Source organism: Hemitrygon akajei, chromosome 1 (genome assembly GCF_048418815.1).
Source record: "Hemitrygon akajei chromosome 1, sHemAka1.3, whole genome shotgun sequence".
NCBI lineage: Eukaryota > Metazoa > Chordata > Chondrichthyes > Myliobatiformes > Dasyatidae > Hemitrygon > Hemitrygon akajei.
Window position 1 is genome coordinate 112,485,631 of NC_133124.1, and position 15,435 is coordinate 112,501,065.

General features: G+C 39.0%; 2 protein-coding genes across 2 annotated transcripts in view; one reads left to right on the forward strand and one right to left on the reverse strand.

Annotated features, from left to right (window-relative positions):
• Positions 1-11,253, reverse strand: part of snrka (SNF related kinase a) — a 43,118-nt gene extending 31,865 nt beyond the window's left edge. Inside the window, exons 1-2 of the mRNA XM_073050133.1 lie at positions 11,116-11,253; positions 2,472-3,189 (exon numbers count right to left, since the gene is read on the reverse strand). Of these exons, the coding sequence (XP_072906234.1) occupies positions 2,472-3,060 (589 nt within the window). The 5' untranslated portion in view covers positions 3,061-3,189; positions 11,116-11,253. The remainder of the gene's footprint in view (positions 1-2,471; positions 3,190-11,115) is intronic.
• Positions 11,093-15,435, forward strand: part of pomgnt2 (protein O-linked mannose N-acetylglucosaminyltransferase 2 (beta 1,4-)) — a 131,726-nt gene continuing 127,383 nt past the window's right edge. The window contains exon 1 of the mRNA XM_073050161.1: positions 11,093-11,233. The gene's annotated coding sequence lies outside the window, so the exon portion shown is untranslated. The remainder of the gene's footprint in view (positions 11,234-15,435) is intronic.

Here is a 15,435-nt window from a genome sequence, read left to right on the forward strand (position 1 = left end):
ATAAAATTGAGGGGATGAGATAAAGATTTACCTCAACCTTATCTGCTCCAAAGAAAACAACCCTAATTTATCTTATCTTTCAGTCAGTCAACATCTTTGTAAATCTCTATTACACAATTTTCAGAGCAATTTCCTGCAATGTGATGGTGACCAGAAATATATTCAGTGCTGAAGCTGTGGTCCAACCTGTGTTGTACACAGCTCGAACATAACCTCCCCACTCCTATACTCAAGGCTTTGGCTGTTAAAGGAAAACATCCTGTATGCTTTGACAAACTTTTTTTTAAACCAATCTTCCTACCTTTAGGATGTGTGAATATACGTGCTAATATCCTTCTGTTCCTTGGTATCACTCATATTCTTTCACTTACTGCATTTTCCACTGCCTTCTTCCACCTCCCCTAATATATTACCTTGCTTCTCCATTTTAAATGAAGTGTGCTAGTTTTCTTCCCAACTTACTAAACCATTTATATCCTCCTGCAGTTTAGAGCTCAGAGCCAGTTGTTTCATCATCTGCAAATTTATTTATTCTGCCACCTACATAATCTCTAATTATATCCCATAATTGGAAGAGGGTACTAAGTCCCTGTAACCCTACTGATTGCAGCCTTCCAATCACAAGATATGCTTGCCAACCACTACCATTTGCCTCCTAGTACAGGGACAACTTTGCACCAACTAGATCCACTCTCCTTTAGACTTTTAATTTTTGACCAGCCTGCTAAGTCTATTCAAGATTGCGCACAAGAAATATGTGAAATACTGAGGGACTTTTATCAATGTCTACCATAGTTATAAAACTCCATTAATCTAACACGCTCAGGACATGTATCGGATTAGCAAATTTTCCAAACTATTTGATGTTATTTGATTAATACTTCAATATAATTTTGATTCACTTTTATTTTCAAAATAAAGAAATGTAACACAGTTGTGGGATAAAGTTTCTAACAAACCTGGCAAAGTTAAAGGAAGTGCAGAACAAATTCTGCCAGGTGGATGAGCAGTGCAGCAAGCATCATCTGGTCAACCAGATGCCAAACTCCTAAGATTTTCAAATAGTCAGGCAGATTATCAGATAATGTTAAGATGTATAATGGAAACAATTAGGTACAAAAAAGAAGTCTTACCTTATACAGAGCTCGATTTAGAAGCCTGTACCCAGTTTTGATCCCTTTATAAGTCAAGGGATGTTCATGTCCAAAAGAAGTCAGAAGATTTTTATCTGCAGATTTTTATATGAGGTTTTGGGGACTGGAGCTTCTTATCAGGAAAAATATTTAAACTTAAAAGTACTGTACATGATCAACATTTTTAAAATATAGAAAGGATAAAATACTTAGAAAAAAAACAATATTTGATCTAGATTTTCTGGAGAGGACTAGTTAGCAATACTATGCATTACAAAAGCAGAGATTTAGGAGTGCGTGGTTTGATGCACGTCTTTTGATAGGAACTTGGGAAATACAGAGCCAGGAGGCTCAAGCCAGATCAGCAAATCTGTGACTGAATTCTAAATAACCTGCCTTGGCACTCTATTTCTTTCTATTTAAAATTAACAAATTACTCATATGAATTTATGTTGACACAAAAGTTTAAAATTGCAAATTCATGCAAGTCAAATGCTTCCAAACTTCACTGAGAGGCCTAGCTCTACATCTTAAACCAAGCACCCCAACCCGAACAGCTTAAATTTAATATTTTGCAAACATTAACCTAAATTTCAGGGAATACAAATCTAATTTGTGTATTTGTTTTAATTTTAGTCCTGGGATCAAGGTAGCATTCAGGGAAGTTAATAGTGTATCATCTATATGTATATCCTCAAGGTGAACAAATCTACTTACAGTTACTCCAAATACGATTTAAATAGGATATAGCATTTCTATCACTTATTCTAGTTCTCCAAATACAAAAGCAGCCAGCATTCCTCTAACTATTTCAATTATTTTTCATACCAATCCATGATATTTTAATGACATACGGATAGACAAATATCTTTGGATCTTCACTCCTGGACAGCTTTTCACTTTTAAACATTCTCGTCTATTCATTCTTTCTGGCCCAAAATTAATCACATTATATTTTAAAATGTTTAAAGAAGGAGATGGACAAGGTCTTGCTTGCAGTAATTTCTAATTTGTAGCATTGTGTGGGAGCATAGGAGGGTGGCTGATTGTCTTTCACAGTCCACAGTATTTCCTGCAATTCTCCAGTTACTAAATTGTTACCCATTTCCTATTATAGGAAGTAAAAGGCTGGAAGAGCAGGTGTTGCATCTCATCAGTTAAAATAAAAAGATTTCATGGAACAGTTGATTATTTTTTCTTTCCACCCTTCTTCACGCAGTTCTGTTCAATAACAAAATGCACCACCAAACCAAGCCTAAGCAGTTTCTGACAGTTAAAGTACTTTTAAAATCACAGTTAACAACTTACTTTACAAGCCCACATTTAGAGTGAACCTACCTACTGCAGGTGCATCATATTCATCTCCAAGCAGAATTTCTGGTGCTGAATATGCAAGTGACCCACAGCTTGTTGTTAACTTCTTTCCAGGCTGAAACTTGTTACTAAACCCAAAATCTGTAAGTTTTACAATTCCTTGATGTTCGAAGAAAACCACATTTTCTGGCTTCAAATCTCTGTGAACAACATGCAGTTTATGGCAATAAGATATTGCATGTACTATCTGTGCAAAGTATTTTTTTGCTTGATCTTCACTGAGACCATCTTCATGTTTCATGATGTAATCAAACATGTCACCTCCATCTCCCAATTCCAGAATAAGATAAAGTTTTGTTTGGGTGTCAATTACTTCATATAAACGAACAATATTGGGATGCTGCACAAGTTTCATGCATCGGACTTCCTGGAACAAATGCCCTGTAGCAACAGAGTCAAGTTTTGTTTTATCGATGACTTTCACTGCTACTTTTTCTCCAGTGAAAACATGTCGTGCTAATTTCACAACAGCAAAATGACCCCTGCCCAATGTTTTATCTAAATCATATAGACCAGCAATTTTTCCATCATATCCACGTTTAAAACCTGCCATTGTGTTTTCAAAAATGGAAGTAGAACATAAGAGCTTATATCCAGTAGCAGGTAAAATATGTCAATTTGCAATTATTTCAAAATGTCCAAAGGACCCATTTTTTTTTCTTGCTGTTTATTATGATGAACCCTGTAATATAAAAGGAAAACATTAAGTTATTCATCCATCTATGTGTAAAGACTGTTTCAGCACTGCATAAATGTTCTAAACACAATGTCATCAATCTCTGCAATAGAAATGTCAATTCATATAGATATAAAATTAAAAGGGCACGACAGCACTGTGAATGCCTCTACTGAAACTCCAGCTAAAAATGTATTTTTTTCATAACACAAGTACAAATGTAAAGAAAATAAAGTTTAAAGTATTTTTCAATTTAAGGTTGCAGACAATAAGATAAGGTTTTTTTTGAAAGATTATCTGATTAAAATTTTACTCTAACCCAAATTACCAACAGTGCAAATTAAGTCTCAAAGAAAAATAGCATGCAGTAATACTAAATATTCCTTCTGTATTGGAATGGCAAGGTAAAATTGTGCAAAACTGAGACAAACTAAGTAAGTGGCAAATCCAACAAATGCATTAATAACAGGAAGAAAGCTTATCCGACACAAAATTTAAGATGTAAAAAGTACAAATCACTAAGCATTACTGAAATAAAACAGAAAAAGGTGGCGATTCTCAGGAAGTCGGACTATATCTGTTTCTCATCTCACAAGTAACATTTCAGATTATTGACCCTACTCATAATTAAACAATACTGATTAAATTGGAGCATAATTGGTAAAGACTACTACTGTTACAGAAGAATTTGCATTTGAAAGGCTTCACAGCTGCTTCTGACCACACTCCAGAATTATTCCAATGTTCATGAATTAATGCTGAAAACGCTTGAATTAGAAATGGCTATCTTCTTGGATTGTTCCTTAGAATCAAGAGTGACTTGTTATAATTTCAATTCTGTGAGTTCCAAGGTGGCAGGGGCTAATATGGGACCTGCATATTCACCATAGGTGGGGAGAGGTGGTTAAGAAGACATAGCCTAAGGAATTGGATGAACATGCAAATACACCTGTTTATGCTGGGTTTGTATGCTCTCAGTTCATGAGACAGCTGATCATGAAGAAAATGACTTGCTCTTGAGTTTATCAATGCCATTCCATTATTAGATGCACACAAAACCCTAGCCTAAAAAGCAGAAGGAACATAGGTCCTGAACAACCAATCTGCCTATGCAGTCAAGCACCACAACCACTCATGGCAGTCTGCAGTTGCAAGTTGGCCTCAGCAGGCATGTCAAAAACCATGGAATTTGAGGAAAGGAAGTTAACCTTGATCTATAGAGATTATACAATAAGAAGATAGCATTTCTAACCCTAATCACTTTTCCCATCAAACGTATTTATCTACTGAGAGACAGTGCGGAATAGGCCCTTCTGGTCCTTCAAGCCACGCTGCCAAGCAACCCCTGGTTTAATCCTAGCCTAATCACTGGACAATTCAAATTGAGCAATTAGCCTACGAACTGTTATGTCTTTGGACTGTGGGAGGAAATTGTAGTACCCAGAGGAAACCCACAGACAGTGGTAGGAATTGAATCTGGGTCTCTGGTACAGTAAAGCATTATGCTAAACACTACACATAGATTGGAATAATTATAAATTGTGATCGAATACAGTAAGAAAACTTGAGTATTTTGTAACAAAACATTAATCCATTACACTCAATATACATTTCATGAAAAATTTCTTGTGAAGCAACATTTCAAGACACCCAAATATATGTCCAACTAATTGTAAATCAAGCCCATCCCAAGCACCAATGGAACTAGTCAGGAATGTTGTTCTAATTTAAAAGTCTCTCCTTCATCTCATGTATCTCTGCTCTTTTTTAATCCTATCCTCTCCCAAAATGATTTAAGCTTTTCTTGTAACTCCTTTGCACCCACTCCTGTTCCTCAGTTCCACTTTCTGGATCTCTTCCCTTGAAATGCCACTCTTTCAAAGGTTACTAAGTGTCACATCTACCAGTCACCATGATCAGTCCTTGGGTGTAACTTAATTAATTTCCAGAGGTAAACTGTAACTGCCAGAGATTAATTGCATTAGTTTTTCCACAAATCGATGCAATACTTTCTTAAATCAGCAATGCAGTTTACAGTGTTAAACTAAATGTCAAAATCAAAGGACAGAACATTATTTGTTACTGACCCGTTTATTTCCTTTTATCTGTCAAATAAATGGATTCCAAATTTATAAGAACTTACAAATAAAAAAGTTGTCACAGACATTAAAAGTGATGGATTTAACTCAAATTGTTGCGATGTCACTAGTCTTGATAACTTGTATCTAATTGCATCAGTTTTTAGCAAATACATTGATACCACTAATGATGTTTTAATTTTCTGGAGTCACCATTTAAGAAGTAATCTGCCTTTTCATTTACTATGAGTAGTGTTCAGATGCAACAGAAATAATGAAAAAGGAGGTAAAAATTCCTTAGTGAATATAGTTTGAGAAAATAACTTGCATCAGGCAACCTTGCACAAGTGATATGGAAATAGAACCACATTTCCTTTAGGTTTGTTTTTCTGTAAATGTCATCATCTGTTATTACTCCGAATTTCATTACTCTGTGGTTGTTGTGGTAATCTCAAATTGATTAATTCTTCCACTGAAGGAGTTATTTGGTACAAAAACTAAAAAAAATTTGTACTATACAAATCAGTAACTCAATCTTTAATCATAATTTTCAAAGAAGCATGGATTCTTATAAATTCCAGGTTTAGAATTAGTGAGTGGTTAAATGCCAAGCCAATCATGGTTTTTTCCCAATAACCTTTAGGAATTTTTCCAAAAATGGAGATTTAGCCCTCAGGGGCATTTTCAAAAGTTGAAGTATTCACAGAGTATCACCAGTACTTCCATAAAGAGCAGTGGTGTGACAATCAAACACCCATACTCCAAAATTCTATTTTAAGTTTATATTCATAAATAACTTAAATATTTGTCTCCAAGCAGATTTTAAACAACCAGTCTATGAAAACAACAATCTGGGAAGTGGAATTACACATTGAGATTCCACTTCTTCTGGTGGGACGGAGCATAGGTGCTCAGCAAAGCGGTCTCCCAGTGTGAGACCCAACGTAGATTGGGAGCATTGGCTACAGTAGATGACTCCAACAAACTCACAGATAAAGTGTCGCCTCACCTGGAAGGACTGTTTGGGGCCCTGAATGGTACTGAGGGAGTGAGGGAGGTGGTGTTGGGGCAGGTGTAGCACTTGTTCCACTTGCAAGGATAAGTATCAGGAGGGAGATCAATAACGAACAGACGAGGGAGTCATATGGGGAGTGATCCTTGCTGAAAGCAAAAAGTGGGAAGAGGGAAAGGTATGCTTGGTGGTGAGATCCTATTGAAAATGACAGATATTACGGAGAATTATGTGCTGGACAAGGAGGCTGGTGGGGTGGTAGGTAGGGACAAGAGGAACCCTATCCCTGGTGGTGTGGTGGGAGGATGGGTTGAGGGCAGAGTTGATGGCAGAAAAAGAGAAGCCCCTTTCTTTGGAGGACAACTCCTTTGTTCTGGATTGAAAGGCCTCATCCTGAGAGCAGGTGCGGCAGAGACAGAGAAATTGAGAGAAAGGGTTGGCACTTTTACAATTAACAGGGTGGGAAGAGATATATTCCAGGTTGTCATGAGAGTCAGTAATAGACATCAGTAGGCAAGCTGTCTCCAGAGATAAAGAATGAAAGATCAAGAAAGGAGAGGGAGGTGTCGGAAATGGACTAGTTAAATTTGAGGGCAGGGTGGAAGTTGAAGGTAAAGTTGATGAAATTGACAAGCTCTGCATGGATGCAGGAAGCAGCGTAGGAAAAGTTAGGGAGTGACACCAGAGTAAGGTTGGAACATAGATTATTTCATATAGCCAACCAAAAGTTTAAAGTCATGAAACTGCTTTAAAGGCAGCTCTGTGAGAGTGGCTTTTAAAATCGATATCCTTAATCAAATATTATTAAATACACCTGTTCTATTGCCAATAGACTTGGAAATGATTTGCAATCATTAACTATTTTCTCATTGTTAAATGTTTCTACGTGGGAGAAAGCAAACAGTATTTTGATGTTAATTTCATAGATGTGCATAGCTTATTGGCATGGCATGTTGAGATTCTATCAAGTTTTTCCCCAAGTAACTTGGACCTAAACTCTTCATGCTTTATTTCCATTCAGTTTTCAACATTTGCACAAACTGCCATAATTACACTACCTTGCAAACAATAGTTTCCCAAAATAAGGTAAAACACTGCTCATCATCTATTCTAGATAGTAGTTCTATCTACATAAAACATCCTTAGAAAACATTTTACATTATTCAAAAAAGTAACCTAATCCTTACAAAATAGAAAACACTTTAACTATATTTTTTTCCTCACTTAGACATCTACTAAATTGTTCTGCAATTTACATACTACAAATAGCAAAATAATTGCTTTTAAACTACACAGAAGCATGTGTCAGTTATTAGTAAATATGTAACAAATCAAAATGAATTACTTCTTTAAGTATACACAATAGAAAACTTTAAAAAGTTTGTGAAATAACATTACCAAACCATATTTCGATTTCAAAACATAACAGTATAATTTTATTCTCAAGTAACTATACACCAAGATGAAAAGTGTACTATACAAAAAGCTTTACTATCAGATAAATATTATATTTGTCAAATATTCAAATTGTCTCCTAACTCTATTCTAATAAAATGCTAGGCAGAGATTTACTGAATATTCACATCATAAGATGTCTTTCAGAAGGGTTCTAGAAAAGCTCCACATGAAAGATTTTACACAAACTGCAACCCATGTATTCTAACTATGCCTATGGGACAATTCATCTCTCCAGATGGGAACATTTGTCACATGGGAACTCAATTTATAGTTGCATTTCTGACATACAAATCATTTGGGAAATGGAAAACTCTCAGGATCAGAACTCTAGGGAAGACCTGTGCCTCATACCATACAGGCAGGTATTTTAAGCAGTATTATATCTCAAAATATTCTAACCATAATGCCAAAATATTCTTCCAAAACTGTAATTGGATTTAATATGGTAACCTCGCTATATGCAGTGAGAGCATTAAAATTGCATGGAAAGCACTGGTGGGAAATGGATAATACTGCAACTTAAAGGGAAACCAATGAGAGAGAAAAAAAGTATGTTACATACAACAGCAGAAGTGTTCAATTACAGACATATGCACAAATCTAGGTATATCAGAATGTAGGGCGGCTTGTAGATTACCATCTCTTGTTTGAACATAAAACTACAACCAAAAAAAATACTAAAACCTCCAACCCTCCAAACAAAGTGATTGTTTTTCAAATTAAAGTAATTAGTACATTTGTAAAACTGCTTAGGTAATCAAAGTTTCAAATCTTCATGCTAAATAAGAGACAACAGCCATATCTGAAGGATGAATAATTCCATTGCTTCCTGATTACACTACAAATCTCTCCCCATCTTCTTTAGTATTTAGCTGAGAATCCATTCACGGCTTCATATTACAGATACTGTAGTAATATATTGAGAGCCATGTTCTTCGTTATTCATTTTCACTTTCATGTCATTTTCTTTAGTTTACTGTAATTGTACAGCAACACTGTCTGAAGGAAACACTAAATGAGCAACATATAAATTGACTGAATTGAATTCAATTGACTTTATTTCTTACATCCTTCTCATACACGAGTAAAAAACAACGTTATATCTCTAAGTGTGCATTCATTGTAATTCACAATAAACAGAACAGTCAATGTAGCATCAGCTTGAGTTAATCAGTCGGATGGCCTGGTGGAAGAAGTTGTCCCGGAGCCTGCTGGTCCTGGCTTTTATGCTGAGGTAGCAGCTGGAAAAGGTTGTGGTTGGGGGGGTGGGTCACTCAGCTCCACAACGATCCTACAGGTCCTTTTTTCACACTTGTCCTTGTAAATGTCTTGAATCATGGGAAGTTCACAAACACTGATGTGCTGGGCTGTCCGCACCACTCTTTGCAGAGCCTGTGATTAAGGGAAGTACAGTTCCCATACCAGGCAGTGATGCAGCCAGTCAGGATGTGATTGTGCCCCTGTAGAAAGTTCTTAGGATTTGGGAGCCCATACCAAACTTCCTCAACCATCTGAGGTGAAAGAGGCATTGTTGTGCCTTTTTCACCACACAGCTGGTGTGTACAGACCACATGAGGTCCTCAGTGATGTTCAAGGAACTTGAAGCTGTTTACCCTTGCAACCCTGATCTATTGATGTCAATAGGGGTTAGCCCATCTCCATCCTTCCTGTAATCCACAACCAGCTCCTTTATTTTTGTGACATTGAGGGAGAAGTTGTTTTCTTGACACCACTGTGTCAGAGATTGGTTTCTTACAACCGGGCTGAACCACTATGCCTACTTACTGGTTAAAGGACATCATCAAAAATCTGTAACAGCTCAACAAAAATAAAAGGGGTTGTTTAAAAAAAAATCAGCAGTTGCTTTATGGCAAACAAAAAACAAAATGCACAAGAACCCAGTGAATATTTTAACAAGTTGAAGAAGGTTGTTGGGGGTTATATGAGGATACAAACTGACAGATGTGCAACTTAATAATAGCACGGACAGTAGTGCCAACTACCCAGATTTTGCATTGCGACGTAATTAAATTCTGTAGCCTTAAAAGAAAAGATATTTACAATAAGGCTGATGCAGTATTTGAATTACTGTAACCAATGTTCCAGAAAAATTAATAACCAATTACACTGCAGAATCAATGCCATACCTAACCTAATAAAAAGCTGTAACTACCTGAAAAATGCAATTTTGCTCTTTAAATGTGAACTAATTTTATGTAAAAGGAAACAGCATGTACATTGTAAGCAATTGAGATATGGTAACCACAAGATGCTGCATGGTAACTTCAGAAATCAAGTCAGCAAAGTTACAGGTTTAAAAGGCATTGTAAAAATAGAAAAGATTTCTTCCTTAATCACTGCCTCTCATGGTCAAGCAAAGAACCTTCAGAGTTTATGACCTTGGCAAAGGAAAATACAACCAACAGAAAAGCAATAAAACTGGGAACTGTCAAGAGATAAAAATTGGAGTGCAGATATTTTGAAGATGTACTGTGCTGAAGTTTACAGAAAAGCAAAAAGGGCAGAAATAATTTATTAGAGAATGTAAAGTTACACATTGGTTAACCAGCAGACAATGTGGATCAATGTGCATAGGAAAGACAGTGATCAGGAATCATTGTCACAAAGGACAACTGTGTGTGACTTAACAGAGGCAGGTTTGGAATATGGAATAGTCAAGGCGAGAAAAAACAACGGCAAATGATGATTCCAGCAGAAAATGCGCCAAGGAAAAGTGAAAGTCAGCAGTGCTACAAAAGTGAGTATAGCAATGACAAGGATGAGGTCAAACGCATGTGACCAGTTGGCGAAGTTGGAATGCAGAAGAATGCAAATACTGGAAATCTGAAATAAAAGCAAAATATACTGGATACACTCAGCAGGTAAGACAGCATCTGTAGTAGATCGTTGACTATTATCGGACGGAAATGGTATTGCCTTTAAGAAGAGGGAAATGGAATATGAGTTTTCCTGGACCAGCGGTCGGATGGAGGGATGGCATCAGTACACGAATGTCAAGATAGAAAGAGCCACCTTACCACAGCGGCTCACCCAAGCCGCCGCAGCCCCCTGGGAGAGGAGGGGCGGGGCGGGGCCAGAGCAGACCTAGGTGTACGGGTGGGTCCCGCCTCCTCCTGCTCGTAACCGAGCCGGTTACCGTGGCGACCGTGCCTGCCCTCCCTGGCGTTCCGTTCCGTTGCTGGCGGCGCAGGGCTCACTGAAGGCCCGGATGGCGAGCGCCTCACTCTCGCGCAGCCCTCGGTGAAGGGCGAAGGCGGCCGCGATCGCCCCGCAGCAACGAGCACCGTCGGAGCGGAGAGGGGGGAGCGGTGGGAAGGGGGGCGATGTGGGCAGAAACGGGCGAGAACTGGCACTTCGCCTCACCTGGCTTCCCGAGCACGGATCTCCGCCCGCTCACCTTCACCAAAGCCTGCGATCGCTCGGTTTAACCCCCTCCGGACCTAGCCACGCCGGGGATCCGAGGAGCAGCAGGACAGCGCAGGCAAGTGGACGGCCTCGGATGCGAATCCCCGTAATCCCCTCACCGGCGCGGTTGCCAGCGCCGCGCACACCGACAGCTGCAAACACAAGCTCGGGCTCGAGCGACCTGCGCAGCACTCGACTGCGCATCCCCTTCAACGTCAAAGGCAGCTCGCGGCGGGGGCAGGGCTGTGACGCGCCGTTTAGGCACGTCATACCGTGGAGGGGTGGGACTTCAAGGTTTGGTGTTGTAACAGGCTGCAGGTTTGCACCTGTAACGTGAGGGTGCGGCTGACCTATGCAAGTATTAATTATTTCCCCTCCCCCTCTTTGCACAATTTTAATATCATAAGATCTGTAACCCCTCCAAAGGGTGTGCCAATCTTCAACAAAACCATTTTTTCCTGTAAGCTGAGTCAACTGCACCGAAGGTTAACGCCAATAGTTTGCTAAAAAAATACTTCCTGTCAGTACATTTCTGTAGAGGACTGTTTGTGACAAAAATGCAAAAGTAATGAAGCATCAATTGTGACGGCTTTCAAAAGGTGAAATTTTCTAAGCGAAGAGACACGAAATTAGAAGTTGCTGGAAACATTTAACAGATGAAGCGGCATCTGCGGAAGGTGAAATAGTTCACGTTTCAAGGTTTCTCCTTCCACAGCTGTTCTTGCTGAGTTTTCCTGTCATTTTCTGTTTCCATTTTGGTTTTCCAAACTATTTCCAGGGCAGTTCATCGTGTGAGGATGACTGATTTCCGTTTTATGAGTTTAGCAGGGGTTCACCAAATGTGCCACAGCTGAAGCTGGAGGTGCTGATGCATAGACAGTACCAGAAGTATTTTGATGCTTTTAGCCTTTCATTTGCTTTTCAAACAGGAACTTAAGATAATTTAATAATTTAGCCTTCATCATGGTGTTGAGTTTCCTAGAAATAGGGAATTATTTTCAAGGATATTAATTTTCAAGGAGTCTTTGGGGTAAATTTGAGGAGAACACTCCCAAGTCCCTGGATTGATATCAAAGGCTTTTACAGTCAAAAATTCATGTTTATAGTGGACATTGCACAGAATGTAGTGCTTTTTAAAGTATTATTACATCAATTGTGCCCACTAGATGGATAGAATTCATGCTGTGATCGGGGAGGCATCTCTTAAGTAGCTGAAGGTGTTTTGGAGAGATCATTTAAGAGGACCTTCCCAAGGGCAGACAGCAGGTGCCCCCCTCTGTAGTTGCAGCAATGAAATTTGACTTTTTTGTAGATGATCATCATCTGAGATCCCATGGCCCGTCTTTGTCTCGTTCAGATAATAGTCTGTTTGTAATGCGTAAACAGCTGCAAATTGCATTGTAAGTTTGATACCGCTTGCTGAAAAAAGATGTGCATTGCCATAATACCGTCCACAAACTCTCCCAAAGTGTTTTGCAGACAGTTGAGAAATCTTTGAAATATGCTTAGGAGCACCTACCGGTAGGTCTACATTGCAGGACTATGATCTTTTATAGACCCACATTAGAGAAGCTTGGTATGTTTACTTCTCTAAAGAGGCTCTAAGAAAAAGCAACACCTTCATTATCCCAAACTAAATTTATTATAATTTAACAAAACTCATAAATATTTTTTAAAAAATCTATCCGGGTAACAAATCCAGTTCCATGTATCTTGGTCGAAGTGATTATCCTTTCAAGTGTCTCAACTGGGCACTACCTAGAGCTGTCAGATTTTAATTGGATTTGAAAACTCCTAAGCTTTTCTGTAATAGAAGTGTTTATAACAGAAGTTAATCTCCAACTCTACATGATGACTTCAGACACTATTACAAACATTATTCATTCTTCTGCTTCAGTGCATTTTTCCTCAACTCACCCCATAACCCCCGAATCCCTTAATGTCCTGAAATCTTTGGATTGTCATTTTGTATGCAATCAATGACTGAACCTTCACTGTCCTCAATGTCTCCTACTCTCATCATGAATGTCCACGCTCTTCTTTGAAGATTGTGTGCAGCCAGTCACTGCACACCCCCTAGTCACTGAAAACAATTCTGCATCTGTCCTATTTAACACCGTTTGAGATTATTGTGTGACATATGGCTTCCAATATCAATTGAGGGGACGTTCTGGGACATCAATTCTATTAGTACTATTAGGAGACATTTAAGAGACCATTCTGCCAAACTCTACACTGGTACAGAATGAGGTCAATGTACAGATCTCCTGCTGATACAGAAAAAAAGTCCTGCCATTTTATACTGGCTGTTGCCCCTGTTTCTTTCCTGTGTTGGTGATGGGTCTCAATCCAAAATATTAACAGTTCATTTCTCTCCAGGAATGGTTTCCCTGTGTTTTTTGCATAGATGCTTTCTCATTTGTGTTGCTCTAAATTTTCCACATCTCTAGTCTCTTGTGTCACCTGTCTACCTTCTCATTTGTTGTTTTCCTATTATCTCCTAACAAGTATCGAGCGAATTTGTATGTTTCTAGTTCTGTTGGCATCAACTAGCTGCTTTTATTCTGTACAATAAACACAGTGCTGGAGGAACACAGCAGGCCCGGCGGCATCTATGGAGAGGAATAAACATTGACATTTTGGACCGAGGCCCTTCATCAGGACTGGAAAGGAAGGAGGGGAGAGGCCAGAATAAGAAGGTGGAGGGAGGGGAAGGAGTACAAGTTAGCAAATGGTAAGTGAAGCCATGTGAGGGGGAGGGGTGATAGAGTGAGAAGCTGGGAGGTGATAGGTAAGGGAGTCTGATGGAAGAGAAAAATGGACCATGGCAGAAAGGGAAGGAGGGGCACCAGAGGGAGTTGATGTACAGGTGAGAAGAAGAGGGTCAAAATGGGAAATGGAAAAAGAGAAGGGGGAGAGGTGAGAAAATGCTGAAAGATCAGTTTTATTTTGCAGATGTCCAAGTTTTCTTACTACGAATTATCTCAGTATATTGGTAGCTCTGAACTAGGGGCTATATATCCAATGGAGAGTTCTGGAGAAACTACTTCAGGCAGAAAATGATAAGAATGCTAACATAGCAAGTGAAGAATAGGCTAGGTTAATTTTAGTGCAAAGTTTGAAGGAGAATAGAACAAATAATAAGTGAACCAAATGGAGGATGATCAAAGTGAAGGGCAGGCACTGGAGAAGCTGCATGTTGTGCTTAATGATTATGTCAATCTGAGGCAATATAATATAAATAAACTTCTACATTTGTTAACCACAGTGTGGGAATGATGTAACTGTGACTTTCTCACCGCAGAACATTTGGTGATGTTCCATTTTCTTGCTAAACTTATTTCAACACTTAATGTAGTTGATGCAAGCCGACATAATGAGGTGAATTATCTACTGTTTGTTATATCCTGCAGCCTGCTTCATCTTTTTATACACTTTGAAGCACAAATCTGTCCCAATTTCTGCAGTCCAATTCAGATTGTTCCATCAGGATGCATTTGATAATGTCAAAGAACCATGTAGTTATCTCCCTTGAATGACTTTGGGGGGGAGTGAATTCCTTGGGACATGTAAGCAACTCAGTACTTGATAAGTGATATGATTATAAGCAAGCACTTACATAACTGTATGTTGTTGAGTGTAAACAGGAAGCAGCTAATCCCAACACATTTCAAATTGTAGTCAGCGACTTTAACCAGGCCTGTCTGAAGAAAACCCTGCCTAATTATCACCAGCACGTAACCTGTTGACCAGAGGTCCAACACAGTAGACCACTGCTACACTATGATAAAGAATGCGTATCGTACCTTTCCGAGACCGCGTTTTGGCAAGTCGGATCATTTGGCTGGACTCCTACTACGTGCACACAGACAAAGCCTAAAGAACAAGGCTCCAGACATCAAGACAGCTTGATCACAGGAAACAGAAGAACAATTATATGATTGCCTCGAGTCAGTGGACTGGGCCATGTTCAAGAACTCATCTGATATCTTGAATGAGTACACCAGGGTCATTATAGACTTTATTTAAACAGCTGTGGATCAATGGATCCCCACAAAATCATTCAGGGTTTTCCCGATCAGAAGCTCTGGCTAAACAATGAAATCCAGAATCTGCTGTGAGCAAGATCAGAGCCATTCAAGTCTGGAGATGAAGAATGCTACAAGAGATGCTGGTATGATCTCCGGAAAGCCATCTCTTGGGCGAAGTGGAGATTCTGGACTAGACTGGAATCAACAAGGGATACTCGACAGCAGTAGCAGGGTTTGAATGCCATAA